This window comes from Cryptomeria japonica, chromosome 3 (genome assembly GCF_030272615.1).
Source record: "Cryptomeria japonica chromosome 3, Sugi_1.0, whole genome shotgun sequence".
Taxonomy (NCBI): Eukaryota; Viridiplantae; Streptophyta; class Pinopsida; order Cupressales; family Cupressaceae; genus Cryptomeria; species Cryptomeria japonica.
In genome coordinates this window covers 2,407,631-2,425,269 of record NC_081407.1, presented here as the reverse complement: position 1 = coordinate 2,425,269, position 17,639 = coordinate 2,407,631, and the positions used below count along the sequence as shown (strand labels likewise).

Genomic DNA, 17,639 nt, shown 5'->3' with positions numbered 1-17,639 from the left:
GTCTCCATTGTCCTCCTATCCACCATGATCTTTTATTTGATAATGGGTGCTCTCATATTTGTCTTACACTTGCATAAGAACTCAAGGAAGAATGGATGTGGTTATGATGATGTATGGCTAAAAGTGTGTTGATGTATTGTTGGAATGATTTTGACATAGTGTAAGTATGCTCAAACTATGTGTGTGTGGTTATGGGAGGAGGTAGCCTCTTTTATAGAGATCATCCTAAGAATGGAGGGTTTAGATTAAGAGGTTAAATGATGAATGGCTAGGACCACATGGATGAAAGAGATTCAATAAGATTTGAGGTTAGGTAATTATGGAGGGACAAGATTAAGAGGTCTGTGGACTTTTGAGAAAATACAAAGTGAATGAAGAAATGGCTTAACACTTGTCACATGCCTACGAAATTAGATTGTGATCCATGCAAACAAGTTGGAGGGCTAAGATTATAAGAGGAAGAATGTACATGAATTAATTAACTAAGTAAAAGCATTTACTTAACTAATAGAGGAAGGGGCAAAATAAATTAAATAAATACAAATATTTATTTTATTTAGGAGAGGTGGTGAGATTTAAATTTAAATAATACATATTTTTTTAAATAGAAAGAAGAGGCTTAGTGAATTAAAAATAAATTAACATATTTAATTAATTAATAGTAGAAAAGGCTAATGAATTAATTAAATAAATAGAAATATTTATTTAATTAATAAAAGACATTAGGATAAAATAATTAAATAAATAATAAATATTTATTCAATTAAAGGACAATTTTGGGTATCTACAGATACCTCAAGCATCAAAGATACAAACTTATCATTAAGGCCTCATAGATATTTTGGATATGTTAATTAGTTGACTAGAATGAGCTTGAGTTAATGAAGGCTCCAGTAATGTTCAACAATGGTGTTGAAGATTCCACATGTATAACGATGACATTGAAGCTTAGTGTTGGACTTAATATTTGGGAGATCTTTGGAGACCCACATATGTGTCCATTCTTAGATGATCCTGCTATATATTACCAACCCTTTAACAATGATACTTTAAAGGAGCTTAAATATATTGAAAGTCTTGTATGTTCTCATGACATAAAGGCTTGTCCTCTTGCTCCTTCTCCTCCTATCAAGATCATATATTCATCTCCTGTTGATCCTAATGAGATTGGTATTGCTACATCCCTGGTTCTTATTGATTTAGTGCAGTACTTAGGACATTCATAGTCTTTTAGATCCACTTCACTGGTATTTTAATCTATTAGACACATCATCCTTGTTTGTGGAGTCTCACATTGTAGATCTCGAGGACACATTAAAGGATTTGTATTACCTCTTTGATGAAAGTGATGTCATCACATCTTTAATGTTTCTAGATATAGTTAAGATATTTCTCCCTCTTGGTTTCACTTATCTAATTGGGCATTTGATTCTTGTTTTGGAGGAGACATCTTTTTATAACACAAGCACACCATAATTGTATTCAGAGACACACATTTGATTTTGGATTACCCATTTTATCTACATTATCATAATGAATTCTACAATCACTAGTGGATCTTTTTCCCCAAGGGGAGAAATGTTGTTTATAGGTAGTAAATAATTTTTTCTCTTCGGGTACTCATCATTAGCACATGAACTACTTCTTTCTAAGGGGGATTAATTGTCTCATATATTCTATCCCATTGAGGGGATATACGTTATACATTTGTGACAAAAGTAGTCCCAAAGGGTTTATTTTGAGTCCTCATTTCTTCCATCACATGTACATATCAATTCATATTTTTTTCTCTTTTGAAGAGGAGTTTTTTCCCATGTAGTTTTCTTTATTTCTTTGGTTGTAAGATATTTATTTCTTTGTTTGTACATGGTAAATTAAGTTAAGCTTTATAATTGAGTCCTATCCATGTATCTATCATTCATCATTAGCGATCAAGTTGTGTAAGAAGTATGAGAGAGTGTGATGTGGAGATAATGAGCAAAATTCAGTGAAGAGTAGAGAAGAAGAGTTGTGTTCGAATGATATGCAAGCTATTTGAGACCATGGTAGAATATGAGACTATGTGTTGACAGATGAGATTAGAGATTTTGGTGTTGATGTATTGATTATGTGTTGTTGTTTAAGTGTTGTGTGTTATTGCATTAATTTTGGTTTAAACTGATTCACTGCCCCTCTCAGTCCTGCCTTGGGTTCAACAATAATATCCTCATCTATGATTTTATAATCAGGGTAATTTATTATATATTGTAATCATTATGTTTTACATTTGATGAAATCTTAAGTTTCATAGAAAACCCATTGCTTTTCTTTTATGGGATATGGTGTTTTGATTGTAGGTGGTCTTTTGGGTACTATGAGGATTTAATCATCAACTTCAACCTTGAGACACCTATCACAGAGGAAGGCAACCAAATGATTATCATGTTCTTTTAAAACAGTACACAAAACAAAAAATAAAATAGTTAATTTTTATGTTGAACAAATGCAAATATACCACAAATTTGCTTTTACAACTTGTAAGGAATATCACTTTGCTTCCCTATGCAATGGTGAATGGTGAGTGTTATAAAGACTATAATTGTAGATGGTGAGGGAGAGGGTGATTGCAACCTACAAGTTTTCTGGTGAATGGTGAGTGTTATAAAGACTATAATTGTAGATGGTGAGGGAGAGGGTGATTGCAACCTACAAGTTTTCTCTAATTTCATCGCAAGTACATTTTTTTAAAACAAATAGTTATGAGCTCAATAAGAACTAGAGAAAAGTGATACCCAAAATGAAAAATCATTTAAAAAATAATATAAATAAAAATATAATTTTTTCTCATTAAAATTTTTATAAGTAAAAATATAATTTTTGCACATACTTTTTTGTGATGTGATTTCCTAAAAATAAACCTAGATAATGATTGGTAGATAGTATATTATTATTATAATGATATATAATGAACTAAAATGTTAAATAATACAATTTATATGGAGATTAGCTTCTACCTTACTCCATAGGAAGCAATGATTATTTGTAAATAATAACAATATAATTTATCATTACTTTCTAATGTTTATATAGGGTTCTTTGAATATATAGTATTAAAGGAGAATATTACTTTAGATGCAGTTGCAAGCTGTAGTAACTATAATTCAAATAGCTTTTGGAAACGTTTTAATCTGCAAATGCCACAAAAGCCTAACCTTACGTTCTCCACCTACTCATATCCACAGCACGACGATTTTGACAGAGTTGTCGGCTGGAAATGATGTGGAAATGCTTATTTTTCATTTAAAAAAAGGAGAAATTGATGAATGCCCTGAACAAAGAATAGTAAATACCCAAATTTGTAGTAATCTTTTCTTCTTCTCACTGATTTGACTTTGGAAATACTCAGTGAATTGCTGCCTTTTTGCTGCCTGAGACTGCCATTCTGAATACTAATAATTGAGGTAAGACTGCTTGCAGATCTCTGCTTAAATCAATTGTGTTATTTTCCCCTACTAAAACATAAAGGTTTTCGAAAATTCGGGGTTGAATTGGAATGAATAAGGTTTTGGGATCGCCTCAGACTGAATGATAGCGAAGATTTCTGTTATTATTTGAAAGGGTATGTAAATCCGTACTATTGATTTGAAGAAATATTGTTTCGACACTGTTTATTTCGTTCAACTTTTTCCGAGACGGAAAGCTGTAATGTTAGTAAATGGCCATGGTATTTTAACGTTAACCGTGACTATGCGGGAATCTGAATTTTGACTTTTGATTTCGCTTTATTTTTCTTTGAGATTGAGATGAAATGTCTTTCGTGTTTTGAGCATCTTGTAATGTTTTTGTTTCCATGGATTCCTTGCGAATAAACTATACGATAAAATTCTGTCAATACACAATAACCTCACCACTGATGGTATTTTAATTTAGGTATTTCTGTGATTCCGATGATGACATGAATTTACTATGGCTAATCTAGACAAAACGAAATCCGATTTGTCAAAATACAACACTTCCACCGTTTTTGCAGAACCCTGCTCGTTCCTTGGGATTTTTGGTTCCTTTTGCACAGTGCACAATTCTGTTGTATGTAGATGTGCCTACAAAGGTAAAGGAAAAGGCGATGTTTAAGGTCCCCTCTTCGCAGCCTGCAACGCCTTCTGTGCATTTGAGATCCTCCTTGTCGGGGCAAGATGCCTTTTCTCATATTATCCCATATGCAAATATCGTAGCCCTTAGGCTTTGATCTCATAACAAGGCTTGGTAGCAAAAAGAGCGTTGCCAAATCACTGACAACATGGCCTTTTTTCACATTATCTCATATTCTAATTTTTTTTTGTCCTTAGGCGTTGAGCTCATAACTAAGTTTGAGAGGAAAAAGAGCTTTGCCAAATCATCTAGACCACGGGTTTTCTTCACATTCAACCATATTCAAATTTTCTAGTTCTTAACTAAGCTTGGATTCTAGAGAGCCTCGCCAAATCACCTATATGGGTTTTACAAACTATGGAGAATAAGTATACTTCATATTTTTTCTTTCAGCGTCTTCGCCGGTTGTAATAGATCATATTCACGTATTTTATGCAATCTTGGTACCTTGAAGATAATTTTTTAATTTTATATGGAAATAGATTTATTTAGCCAATCTTCTGATACGTAGATCTGATGTGATATATCCCATCCATTTATCAAACTGCTTGTTTTAGTTTCATGTAATTTGATGGTCATCGGTGATCTTGGATTTATTAAATCTTACTTTGTTTGGGATTACATATTCTTTTCTTTCTTGTTTGATGGTGTTCCACAAAAAATTTGAGATCACATTGTTTTCTAGTTTCATTTAAAAGTGTATAGTGCCGTTTAGTTTAATTTGATGGACACTTCTCATTTACGATTTCATTTTCTTTTCTGACTTGATTGATTTTGTTAGACAATATTTTTTGATATTATATTGGTTTCTGGTTTTATTTAAAAAATGCTTATTGTTGTATTTGCAGGGCATGGAAGGGACTGGGGTGCCAGTTGAGGAGGAATTTAAATCCTCCTCTCACGTGTCAAATGAAGAAAGCAGTAAAAATAAAGTAGATGTTCGGTTGCCATCAGTGCATGATCTTACATCATCATCAGAAGAAAATGTTGTAGAAGCATCAGGAACAAGTCCTCCATTACCATCAGATGCCAGTAAAGAATCGCTAAACGGTACTTCAGAAGAGCTATTAGTTAGTGAATCGCCAAGAACAAATGCAGATACTGGCAATGCGGCTAACTTGTTAACGGAAATGGAAACTAGCAGCCATGATACTACAGCTATGGATACTACTATTCAGCCTAAAATGCATCACCCAGTTGCTGAGGTTGATAGTTCTCAGATGGTAGGCATTGAGTTATTTGACTCTCCACATGAAAGGAGAACTCTAGGAGAAGATAGTGTTGATATAATTAGTGCTGAGCCCAGTAGTATTCATACTGAGAAAGAAAATGTGGAGTGCCTAAAAAAGGACGTCAGTCATACAGAAAAAGAAACTGTGCAGTCTGAACAAAAAGAAATTGATCAAACTGAGATTGAAACTGTGCAGTCCGGAATAAAAGAAATTGATCATGCTGAGAGTAAAATTGTGCAATGTGAAATTAAAGATATTGATCACCCCGAAAAAGAAATTGTGAAGTCTGAAAAAAAAGAAATTGAACACCTTGAGATTGCAACCGAAAACAAAGAAATTGGTCACTCTGAGAAAGAAACAGTGCAGTTTGAGAAAAAGGAAACTCATGAAACTGAGAAAGAAGCATTGTGGCCTGAAAGAATAGAAAATAATCACATGCTGAAAGAAACCTTTCAGTCTAAAAGGAAAGAACCTGATCGTACTGGGAAAGAAACAGTGCAGTCTACAAAAAGAGAAATTGAAAGGCCACATCATGCAGAAGAGGCCATTATCATAAACAGAGGTGAAGTAGACACTGCGGCACCTTTTGAATCAGTGAAGGAAGCAGTTACCAAGTTTGGAGGAATAGTTGATTGGAAAGCACAGAAAGTTGCAAACATGGAGGTAAGCACTTTCTGAGTTTTGGATATGCACAGTTCTTTGCACATGCTGTGAATAGTTTTAAATTGTCACTCGAGTTGCATCCTCATATTTCCAAAATTTCATAGAAGGGAAATTGATGAGGAAAGAAGAAAGGTGAATGACTAAAGGGAAAGGAAAAGTTGCAGCAACAAGTAACAACTTTTGAGTTTAAAACAAAAAATAAAATAAGTATAATCTATATGGCTTACAAGTGAAGCAAAAAATGCCCCATCTTATCCATTTCCCATGTTTATTTCTCCCTGTTTTTTGCTTCTCCTTCCAGCGAACTTTGTCTAAAGTAGTCAACTAGTGGTGAAGGCTAGTTTTCTCAACTATAATCAAGATTTCTGTGCAGTATTTTTTTTTTGTTGCGCCCAATGCCCATTTGGGGTTGAGCTGAGGCGAGACTAGTCCCTGGGGATGGATCCCGCAGCCTGATCCATCGGGTGAGTACAAGGCCTCGGAGTCGAACCCGGAACCATTGGGGAGCAAACCCACGGCCCAAGCCAACTACACTACCTCGTTGGGCTATTTCTGTGCAGTATTTGAAATTCTTACTCAAAAATAACAAGTTTTTTTGATCATGTTGTGAATTGCTTGACCTTGTTGAAAAAATCATGCTTTTCTCCCAATGCCTGATTTCATCCAGTGCGCATGTTTGTTTCTCCCCACTTTTTTTGCTTCTTCTTCCAGTGAAAACAATAAAAGAGTAAATGATTTTCTATCAAGAACCAATAGATTAGGGTGTTAATGCATTAGTAGCTTCTGCAAGATAAGACTTTCCTTCCCCGTTAATCTCCTCTATTCTGTTTTGGTTTACTCATCTATGCTATTAGATTATCTGATTTATGCTTTCCGAACTGAATATGTTTATCAGATTATAACATTGATCATGATTATAATATTGACATTGATAAAGATTAATTAGATCGACGACTTGCTTAACAAAGTTAATCGTCGATCTAATGCAATTAAGTTATCATACTTATTTACTTTGACACCGATTTACTATCACGTGTGTTTAACAATCTGTTATCATTTACAATGACACCGATTTACTATCGGGTGTGTTTAACAATCTGTTATCATTTACAATGACATCGATTCACTATCGGGTGTGATTATCGATCTGTTATCATTTGCAATGATACCGATTCATTATCGAGTATGTTTACAGACTTGTTATCATTTACACTAGCACCGATTAGTTATCACCGAGTGGATCAGTTGCTGTTGGTAAGAGTCACGACCAAGTGACATCTTGGTCGGACATGTCCGATCAAGGTGCCACTTGATCGTGGCAACCTTACTATATATACATCATTCAAAAGAAAGGAGATGACATTGAAATCGATACATGTTCATCCTCCTTACATGCAGCAAAAGAAAGATAACAATATTATTGTCATAGTTATAATATCAAAATTTAAAATACACCATCCTGCATATAACTTGTTCTTTAAATTGGAAATTGCAATAACATTTACATGGTATCAGAGCCAAGTTGATCGAACTTGAGGCTATTCAATTTCGTGAACAATTTAAGACACAAGGTTATATACTACATCACATTTCTCCAATGGCCAGTGCTATCAGATTCGAAGACAGACTCGGAGGTGGCGATGATTTTTCAGCCTGGAAGTTCAAAATCTACATGATCTTAAAGGAGAACCAAGTGGATTCATTTGTTCAAACTAAAAATGACCAACCTGAAAATGAACCTGACAAAACGGCATGGATTGAAGGAAATGAAAAAGCCATCAAAATAATAGTTGATGGGGTGAGAAACAACATAATGCCCATCATAAGAAAACATCAGACAGCCTATAAAATGTTCAAAGCACTTGAAAGCACATTTGAGATTTCGAATGCAAGTCGAACTCTGGCATTAAAACAAGAAATAAATCATATCACCATGAACAAGGGGAAGACAATCAACGCCTACTTTATGCGGATATCAACTCTAAGAGATGAACTAGCTACTCTGGATTACGAGATCAAAAGCAAAGAGTTAACACTCATTGCTCTAGATGGGTTGCCTATTGGATGGAGCACATTCGTCCAAGTATCCTAAGTTTGAAAGATTAAGGGACGATTGTCTCCAAGAAGAATCAAGATTGAACAAGATGGGAATAAAACAAAAGAACATAGACGAAGACTTTCAAGTTCTAAATACTCACACAAATAAGACAACCAAGAAGAAGCAATTTAGGAAGAGGAAGGGTCATCAAAGCAAGAACACTTCAAAGAGAGACCTATCACATATTCAATGCTATAGGTGCGATAAGTTCGGGCACTTTGTTGCAAAATGTTCAGAGAGAGCCAAACAAGCCACATTTGCCAGAGCAAGAAAATCTAAAAGAGAAGATGACTCCCATAACTATATCCTCTACTCAGCACTTACAAGTCATGCATCAAATAAGTCTAACTTCTGGGTGATCGACAGTGGCTCATCCAGACACATTACAGGGTTTAGAGAAGTGCTAGACTCGATGACAGAGGATAATGATGAAGAAGTAACCATCGGAGATGATTCCTCACATCCAGTTAGAGGAATTGGTTCCTGCACCATCAAACTGAAGACAGGCATATCATTGCAACTCGAAGGAGTACTATATGTCCCCAGCATCAAGAGAAATCTGGTCTCCATATCAGCCCTAGAAGATAACGGATACAGAGTAACCTTCATGGAGAACAAGGTGTTGGCTTGGCCAAGACATTCTTCCATCAAGAAAGCTAAGTCATTGGTCAAAGACAAGGCTATTTGTATGAGCTGTGCACAGAGCCCAACCTAGCCCTAATTCATGAAGCAACAAATGCAAATGAGGTCTGGCATAGAAGACTAGGCCACCTGAATTATAGAGCTTTATCATCTATGGGAAACCTTGTCACAGGTTTACCTAAGTTGAATACATTGTTGGGAAGATTACTGAGGAAGATCGATGCCACATTGATACTGTTGAGTGTCCTGTGCGTGGCATATGGGTTCAACATCTCACAGATCCTGGTTGTGTCAGATGAACACAACAACTAAAAGTATGTGTGTCAAAGAGCAACCATCAAATGAGATCTAAATCTTCAAGTGCAAAGAATCAGGAATGAACAATTGCTGGATTGCGAGGAAGACTAATAAACAAAGAGATAAGTAATCCATGTTTGATTAATGATCATGGATTTCATATGTAGTTATTAATTCATGCAATTACATTATGCATGTTATTTGTGAATCAACATTGTCAGTAGGTGTCCGCACAGGACAAGCTACATTTGAACATCTTGTTTCAATCAATGTACTATGAGAAACTTGCCCCTTACATGTAGAACATCTTTAGAATCACAACTAAATCAGTTAAAAGTGATGAAGAGCTTGTTGCTCCTTAGGCTATAGAGTTTTGAAGTACTATTTGTGATGAAGAATTCAGGGAGAATATGGAGGGGACTTTAGTGGAGATTCTGAGATTTCGCATTCCCATCTATAAACAAGTATTTGCCTGTAGAAGTGCAACAATCCATTAGGAAGCAATATTGACCATAGGAGCTCTTGTTTATGCTACTAGTGGTGAATTTGCTAAGTACATGCCAGAGTTCTATAAGTCATGTTTTGCAGGTGATCTTTCGAGATAAAGAAAGGACAAACCAAGAAGCATAAGAGATTTCATTCAAGGGAGAAAGAACTCGATGCTTGCAGTCATAGGACTGAGTTGATGGCGGTAAGTATTCATCGAAGAAGAAGAACCCATACAGTTTGTCCTTGCGATCTGGTTCTTTGAAGAGGAGGTCAGATGGTTGATATCAGATTCAGAGGGAGTCTAATATTTCATCAGAAGCAACATTAGACAAGGAGGTCAGAAGGTTGATATCAGGCTCAGAGGGAGCCACACCATCATGAAGATATGCTTAATGCATCCTTCTCTGTGAGAGAGAAGTTTGAGGAGCAAGCCATTGCTTAATACATTCTTCTCTGTAAGAGAGGAGTTTGAGGAGCAAGCCCTTGTTAATACACTCTTCTCTGTGAGGGAGAAGTTTGAAGAGAAGGACCATGTTCCACCCTCTGGGAATAGCCATGATGAATGTCATCATGTTGGGTACCGTGATGAATCGTGTTCCACCCTCTAGGAGTAGCCATGGTGGATGTCATTTCATAACTATATTATTAACAAGGATTCCTCCCTAGCTAAGAGGGAGTGTTGATGTTGTAGTGGCCACCCTTGTAAAGAGACAAATGGTGTCATTGAGGACCGACCCCTTGTGAAAGGGTGCCTCCCTCTTATATATAGAAGATGCAAACTCATTCTCTGATCCCTTCAATTTATGTGAAGAGCAGTTTATATATTAGTTAGAGCAGATCGACCCTGTGAAGAAGGCCAATCAGATTTGTTCTTGTGAAATTTGCTTCAAGGAGTGAAGCAACATGTATTGGGCCCGTATCTTGCATTATTGCTAGACATATTTGATATATAAAGAAGACATTTTTATGCTTTGTGTTTCTCCCTCGAGTAGGAGGGTTTTCCCTTGGAGATCAAACTGTAGATATTCTAGCCAAACCTCTTTCAGAGTGAAGGTTGATCACTTCAAAAAAGGTTTAGGTATGATAGAAAGGTAATTTGCTTTGTAATCTGTATTTGCATGTTTAATGTGTAAACTTCTTTGTCATGACAGGACATTTTGGATTTTATCCCCTGGGTTCATATCTAAGAGGTGACGATCTCTCAAGATAATGAACACTTGTATTGAGACATTATAAGGTGACGATCTTATAATGTCCAAACCAGTTATCATGGTGGATCTCTGGTGGATCATGGATGAAGCTGCAGATATTCTAGCCAAACCTCTTTCAGAGTGAAGGTTGATCACTTCAAAAAAGGTTTAGGTATGATAGAAAGGTAATTTGCTTTGTAATCTGTATTTGCATGTTTAATGTGTAAACTTCTTTGTCATGACAGGACATTTTGGATTTTATCCCCTGGGTTCATATCTAAGAGGTGACGATCTCTCAAGATAATGAACACTTGTATTGAGACATTATAAGGTGACGATCTTATAACGTCCAAACCAGTTATCATGGTGGATCTCTGGTGGATCATGGATGAAGCCATGATTGTGTTGTGGTAAAACATTCATATGAAGTGTTAGCGCACATACCACAACTTGGATAAGATGAGAATTTAAATCTTTCTCATACGATTATCCTTAAGTATTGCGTGTTTAGGCAATACTGATATCACGTGCTTAGGTGATATCCTGTCATGACAAGATTGACGTGATGGACATTTGTATCATGTGTCTAGATGATACTTCATATCATGTGATTAGGTGATATGACATTTGTATAAGGTGTATTTTGCACATACCACAACTTGGATAAAATGAGAATTTATGATTATCCTTAAGGATTGCGTGTTTAGGCAATACTGATATCACGTGTTCAAGTGATATCTTGTCATAATGAAATGATGAATCTTTTATATCACATGGTTAGGTGATACTCTATGTCACATACTTAGAGTGATGTTTTATATTTGTATCTTATGTCCCGATGGTACTTCATATCATATGAATAGATGATATATATTCTTGGAGACTGACATTATGGAAAAGAAATGTGATGCAGATTACTTTATCTATCTTCCAAAGCTAAGAGGGAGTGTTAATGCATTAGTAGCTTCTGCAAGATAAGACTTTCCTTACCCGTTAATCTCCTCTATTCTGTTTTGGTTTACTCATCTATGCTATTAGATTATCTGATTTATGCTTTCCGAACTGAATATGTTTATCAGATTATAACATTGATCATGATTATAATATTGACATTGATAAAGATGAATTAGATCGACGACTTGCTTAACAAAGTTAAGCGTCGATCTAATGCAATTAAGTTATCATACTTATTTACTTTGACACCGATTTACTATCACGTGTGTTTAACAATCTGTTATCATTTACAATGACACCGATTTACTATCGCTATCGGGTGTGTTTAACAATCTGTTATCATTTACAATGACACCGATTCACTATCGGGTGTGATTATCGATCTGTTATCATTTGCAATGATACCGATTCATTATCGAGTATGTTTACAGACTTGTTATCATTTACACTAGCACCGATTAGTTATCACCGAGTGGATCAGTTGCTGTTGTTAAGAGTCACGACCAAGTGACATCTTGGTCGGACATGTCTAAAAGACATGTCCGATCAAGGTGCCACTTGATTGTGGCAACCTTACTATATATACATCATTCAAAAGAAAGGAGATGACATTGAAATCGATACATGTTCATCCTCCTTACGTGCAGCAAAAGAAAGATAACAATATCATTGTCATAGTTATAATATCAAAATTTAAAATACACCATCCTGCATATAACTTGTTCTTTAAATTGGAAATTGCAATAACATTTACATAGGGATCGGCCATATTCCTTTTGTTGATGAATGAATTTTTAGTATCTCATGAAATGGGGCTTGTTTAGGTCCCACAAATTGATAGGCAAACCTCCATGAAGTTCTTCACCATCTTGTAAAAGATCTTGTTTGTTTTCATCATGTTTTCAATCTTCTCCGATTGCTCCTTAGGCAGGGGTCCCTGGGGGGCTTAAACTTCTATTTTTAAGGAAGAGGTGGTCCCATGAAGAAATTATTTTTTTGCTACAGGATTATTAGGAATCTTTTCCTAATAAATAGGAGCCCCTACCTTTTAGGCCTGCAAATTTAAGCAGGTGAAAATGGGGTGAGGCTAGAAATTGCCCCACTAGCTTAGGAATATTTTATGCCACTTGTCAATCATCTGAATTACCACCAGCTTGCTTAAATTTAGGAGCTTAAACTTAAGCTGATCTGCAGTACAAAGTTAATGGGACCGCAGACATCCACCAATTTAGGAGCTTAAACTTTTAAGCTGAACTGCAGTACAAAATTCATGGGGCTGCCAGCTTTAAAATATTCCTAAAAAATATTAGCAGTTCCAGCTCTATTTTTTAGGAGGCCCCCTCCATGAGAACCCAGCCTTAACCATTTTGATAAGTTTAGTCACAACAGGAGAACCATTCACATTACCCTACCAGTTATGAGATTCTCAAACACAAAAATAAGATTTCACTCAAGGAGATTGGGATATATTGGGATTATTCTCATGAGACCTTTGAAGTTTGATGGAGATGTAGAGTTACAATTAGCAGCAACCATCCTTGTTTCCTCCCAAAATTTTTACGCTCTTCACTGCAAACAGTTTGCCAAATAGCTTGTAGGAATGCCAAGTTGAGGGGTTCTGTTTGTCTTTACAGTGTATTGCTTTTTGTATAGTTTCCCTGTCCAATTTCACCCAGGTTTTTGTATTCTTTAACCAGTGTCCAATTTGCATGCATTCCTGGATAAAGTTTTCCAGTTGCCTTTCGGTAAATTGCAGATTGGTAGAGTTTAAGTTCAAGACATTCATAAAGTTTGGTATGCATTCATTCATAACAGTACCCAGGCTAAACTACAGAAAATCTGCCATACGATTACTTTCATTTACTACCACACAGAAATATAATGTTGCTGATGCAATAGAAAATATTGAACTGCTGTCACACAAAAAATCCAATACAAATTTATTGCAGTAATTCACAGAGATGAACAAGAGCATTTCTAACCTCATCACAGATGTCCATTAATCATAATACATGCTTGATGCAACATTCAAATTTAGAAATGTGTAGCAGACTTTTTGGACTGTAAACACTGTTCTCTTCCACGCGAAGGCAGTTAACAGGATATCTGCTCACCAGATATTCATTCCCACAACTGCTATCACGACTCTATGCTAGTATGAGGTCTATTTGACCAAGAAACCTCTGCATAGGTGGCGGCTATACTGTGCAGAGGCTACATGTCTTAAGGATGATTCATTACGTCACCCAATCCTTACACAGTTCCACACATCATCTGCAGCTCCCAACTTCAACGTCCAACTCTCAAATAAGCGCAATGCTACTATGGAAAGTGATATATTATATATATACATATATATATACATATATATATACATAAGTATATATATATATATATATATATATATATATATATATATATATATATATATATATATTACTTATTAGGTGTTGATTCTACCAATATTTCCAGCATACCCATTTAGATAACTATTGTATTTTACATGAGCTGGTTATAGCTATTCTTCATTTATCGATGTGGCGGTCCTTCTCTTGTACTTTGCCAAGGGCTTACGACAACAACTTGAGGCCCTTGCTTATTTTTGTGAACTTTGACAAGTTTTGGTCAATTCTAGTAGAATGAAGGTCATGCTTTTCAATACTGCCAAGCTCTTTCTCTAGACTCTAGTTTTCCTACAAAGGGGATCTTCTAGAGATCACATCAGCCTACCCATACATGGGTGTCCAATTTTTTGGTCCATCCTTTAGCATGAAGTTTGCCTTAGACTTGTGCCTTTGCAAGTGTTACGTGTCTCTTCTGGTCTTGGAATGTTAGTGTTTTCAAATCCATCTCTAGGACATCACTTCAAATTGCATTTTTTCGATACAATGGTCAAGCCTACAACTTTATATGGCTTAGAGGTTTGGGGACCTAGCTTGGGGTTGCATGTGTAAAGTTATTTCAATTTCAATTAAAGAACAAGTTATGAACTATGTATGCTATAAATGTATATGAGGAATTATGTTGAAGTCTAATAATTCTGATTTTATCTGCAGGTCTGAAAGAGAGAGATCATTTTATGTTTTCTATGTCTCCTCCAAATGAATTCAATTGGTATATATATCATTTAGGCAACCGGTCAATTGGTGTATTGACCGGTCATGCCTTTTAGGCATGACCGATCAATGCACCCATTGATCGGTGCCTTTGTAATTATACTATTAACACAAGGCTGTTTATCAGTTCAAAACCTCGATAGCATATTGTAATATAATATAATGATTGATCAAGATAATGAATCGGTTCATGTAAACACCGATAATTCAAAATGCACGATGTATGTAATCCAACCGGTGCAGTTGTTAACCACTGTTAATTCCAAATGAAGCGGTGTATGTATTAAGCCCGATAACAAATATGCCCGATGATTAAGCCCGATAACAAATGTGGATCGGTGCCAATAGTTATGCACCCGATAGCAAGTATGTATCGGCTAATAACCCGATAACTTATAGCATTTAATATGCTAAGCAATGTTTGTAAAATCCGGTAATCATATGCAATATAAGTTTAGACATGAAGCATGTAAATAACAGAACAAGGAAGGTTAGAAATATCTTATCTTGCATAAGCTACCATGCATTAACAGCATGGGCTTGTATGAAGAGTTCCAAACTCTCATGTTTGCAGTGCGTGATTTGTTGCAAACAAATAGTTCCTCAATGCATTGTTCATGCTGAATTTGCTGCCCAATTGCTACACCTTAAGGCTATCTTTAGGCTCACTTTCTACATCCACAGATTTCGATCCATGGGGGCCTCAACTTGTGGTCACGAAATATTCATTTTTATCGCTTTGCTCCTTTGATAGGATTGCTTCACTTGCTTCCAATTCTTCCTTGGTCCCCACTAGACACCAACATTTGTTGGTACTTGAAGACCATGTAGCTTCTTTCTATTGGCATCACTATTGTTAGGTAATCTCCTTTTATGTACTCGTTGGATGCCCCTTGGTTCCTTACTCTCATGAAAGATGTCATCACTAGAGATACAAGAGAGGAAATCTATAGATAGCATATTTAGGCCACTTGGGTCTCCTCCTATGAGTTGCTTAGCCCGAAGTTGTCTTTCTACTCCAAGCATTTCTTACACTCGATGGATGGTTTGATTACTGCCCTTACTATCTTCAATGTTATTGGCCCCATGACTTGAGGTGTCCCCTTGGCTAGTGGAGATTGCGCTCTCTCCAGTTATAGGTTGAAACTAACCCTCACATTCTTGTTTAGATTGGGTCTGCTGTTTTTGTTTTTCCAGGAGGTGGAGACCAAGGAACACTTCATTTTCAGATGCTCTATTTACTATGAGATTCGAGGAATATTTCATTGCCTCTATATTTTCAGATTCTAGAAGCTCTAGAGTCTCCATGTTGATCACCTCTATTTTTTATAGCCCATCCAAGTGACAAGCAACACAAAATGGCCTTTTAATATCGGTGCATCACATAGTAGAGCTGATAGATTAATTAGGTAGCACTTCTCTCAACATACTCAGATTACTTAGATTCCTTGGCCTACTCTCCCTTACATCATGGATATGCTCATATGTGTTGGCACGACTCAACCCCTTTTTGATGACATGGATCTACTACTTATCAGCTGCCCCCCCTCCCCCCCAAACATAGGGGCAGACTCACACTACAAGCTTCTTTTCTACTATAGGAGCTACATTGGCCTTGGATGTTAGGGGAGTTTCTAGAGGGAGTAATTTAGTTCCTCCTAGGGTATCCCAAATATTGGCTTTTTGACCTTGGATGCTTTCGATGAGCATTCTCTTATAGTTACTAATGATGACTCAAACGACTCTTCTGGTTCAGATGCAGATATATATATTCAATGAAATTTCCTTCTAGTCTTCCTTGGCGCATGCTTTTGTGGCTCTTGTTTGCCCATTATTGCTATTTGTTAGTAGGAAAATTAGTTATTTTGTCACATGTACTTTAATTGTTTTGTTTCTAGGGTTCTTTATTCGTAGAACTTTCCATTGTGAACTGTTGTGACCTCCAGTTCCTTTGACCTACTTTTGGTCATCTACGGACTTTAATAGAATTTCCTTCTCCATGAGTGGCTCCTAGTTGCTAGACATGCATTTGTATATATCAAGGACACTAGGTTACAAGTGGTTGTATGTACAAACCAAACCATTTTCAGCAAAGTTAATTGTTGATGTGTTTTATATGACACCTCAAACTCATGATAAAATACTAAGTATTCTATCCTCTCTTAAACAAAGAAACCTCATATGCTATATGATGTGATCAAATGAGATGACTTCAAGGTTTACAATTTGAACAATTGACTCTATGCTCGGGATAGACTCGGTGATGTATGATGTGATATTGCGGGAATCATAAGGGGACTTACGTTTATGAACACCACTGGAACGTGGAATCTATACTAACTCAACTTGGAAAATAAAAGATAAAAGGAGATAAGGGTTAAGAGATCTATCTAATCCTAAGGACAATGACGATAAAGGATGATGCTTTGATAAACGGATTCCATAATCAAGCCTTGCTTCACCATGTAGAAACAACTACACAAAACTGATGCAATCACCGAAGGACAACAAAGGGTTTTCATATGATGAATATTCATTCAAACACCCAATATTGGCGCAGTTGAAGTAAAATATCCACAATCGAACAAGTGCTTAACGAGGTTCAGGCTAACTTTGCATTGTAGCTTACAATTAGCAAACCACAAAAAGTATGAACCGGAATTCCATCACATATCATTGCACTTGTCCATTATAATCAATGAATTTTATCTAAATTTGAGAAGTAACAAGAAACCATGCAACATGTAGAAATTACACACAAAAATCCACCATGCTTCAATTAAAATCATGTATTAACTACAACAAGTCTTGACAACAATCTCTAGAGTCC

At 36.1% G+C, this 17,639-nt stretch overlaps 1 protein-coding gene across 3 annotated transcripts in view; it reads left to right on the top strand.

Moving 5' to 3' along the window:
• The first annotated feature begins 3,124 nt into the window (after nucleotides 1-3,124).
• The window catches only part of LOC131041161 (protein WEAK CHLOROPLAST MOVEMENT UNDER BLUE LIGHT 1), a 62,134-nt gene continuing 47,619 nt past the window's right edge, over nucleotides 3,125-17,639 (top strand). The window contains exons 1-2 of one of the 3 annotated variants that reach the window (XM_057974146.2): nucleotides 3,125-3,440; nucleotides 4,977-6,023. In XM_057974146.2, coding sequence (XP_057830129.2) covers nucleotides 4,980-6,023 — 1,044 coding nt within the window. In that variant the 5' untranslated portion in view covers nucleotides 3,125-3,440; nucleotides 4,977-4,979. The other 2 variants (XM_057974147.2, XM_057974148.2) reach the window with 2 other exon arrangements.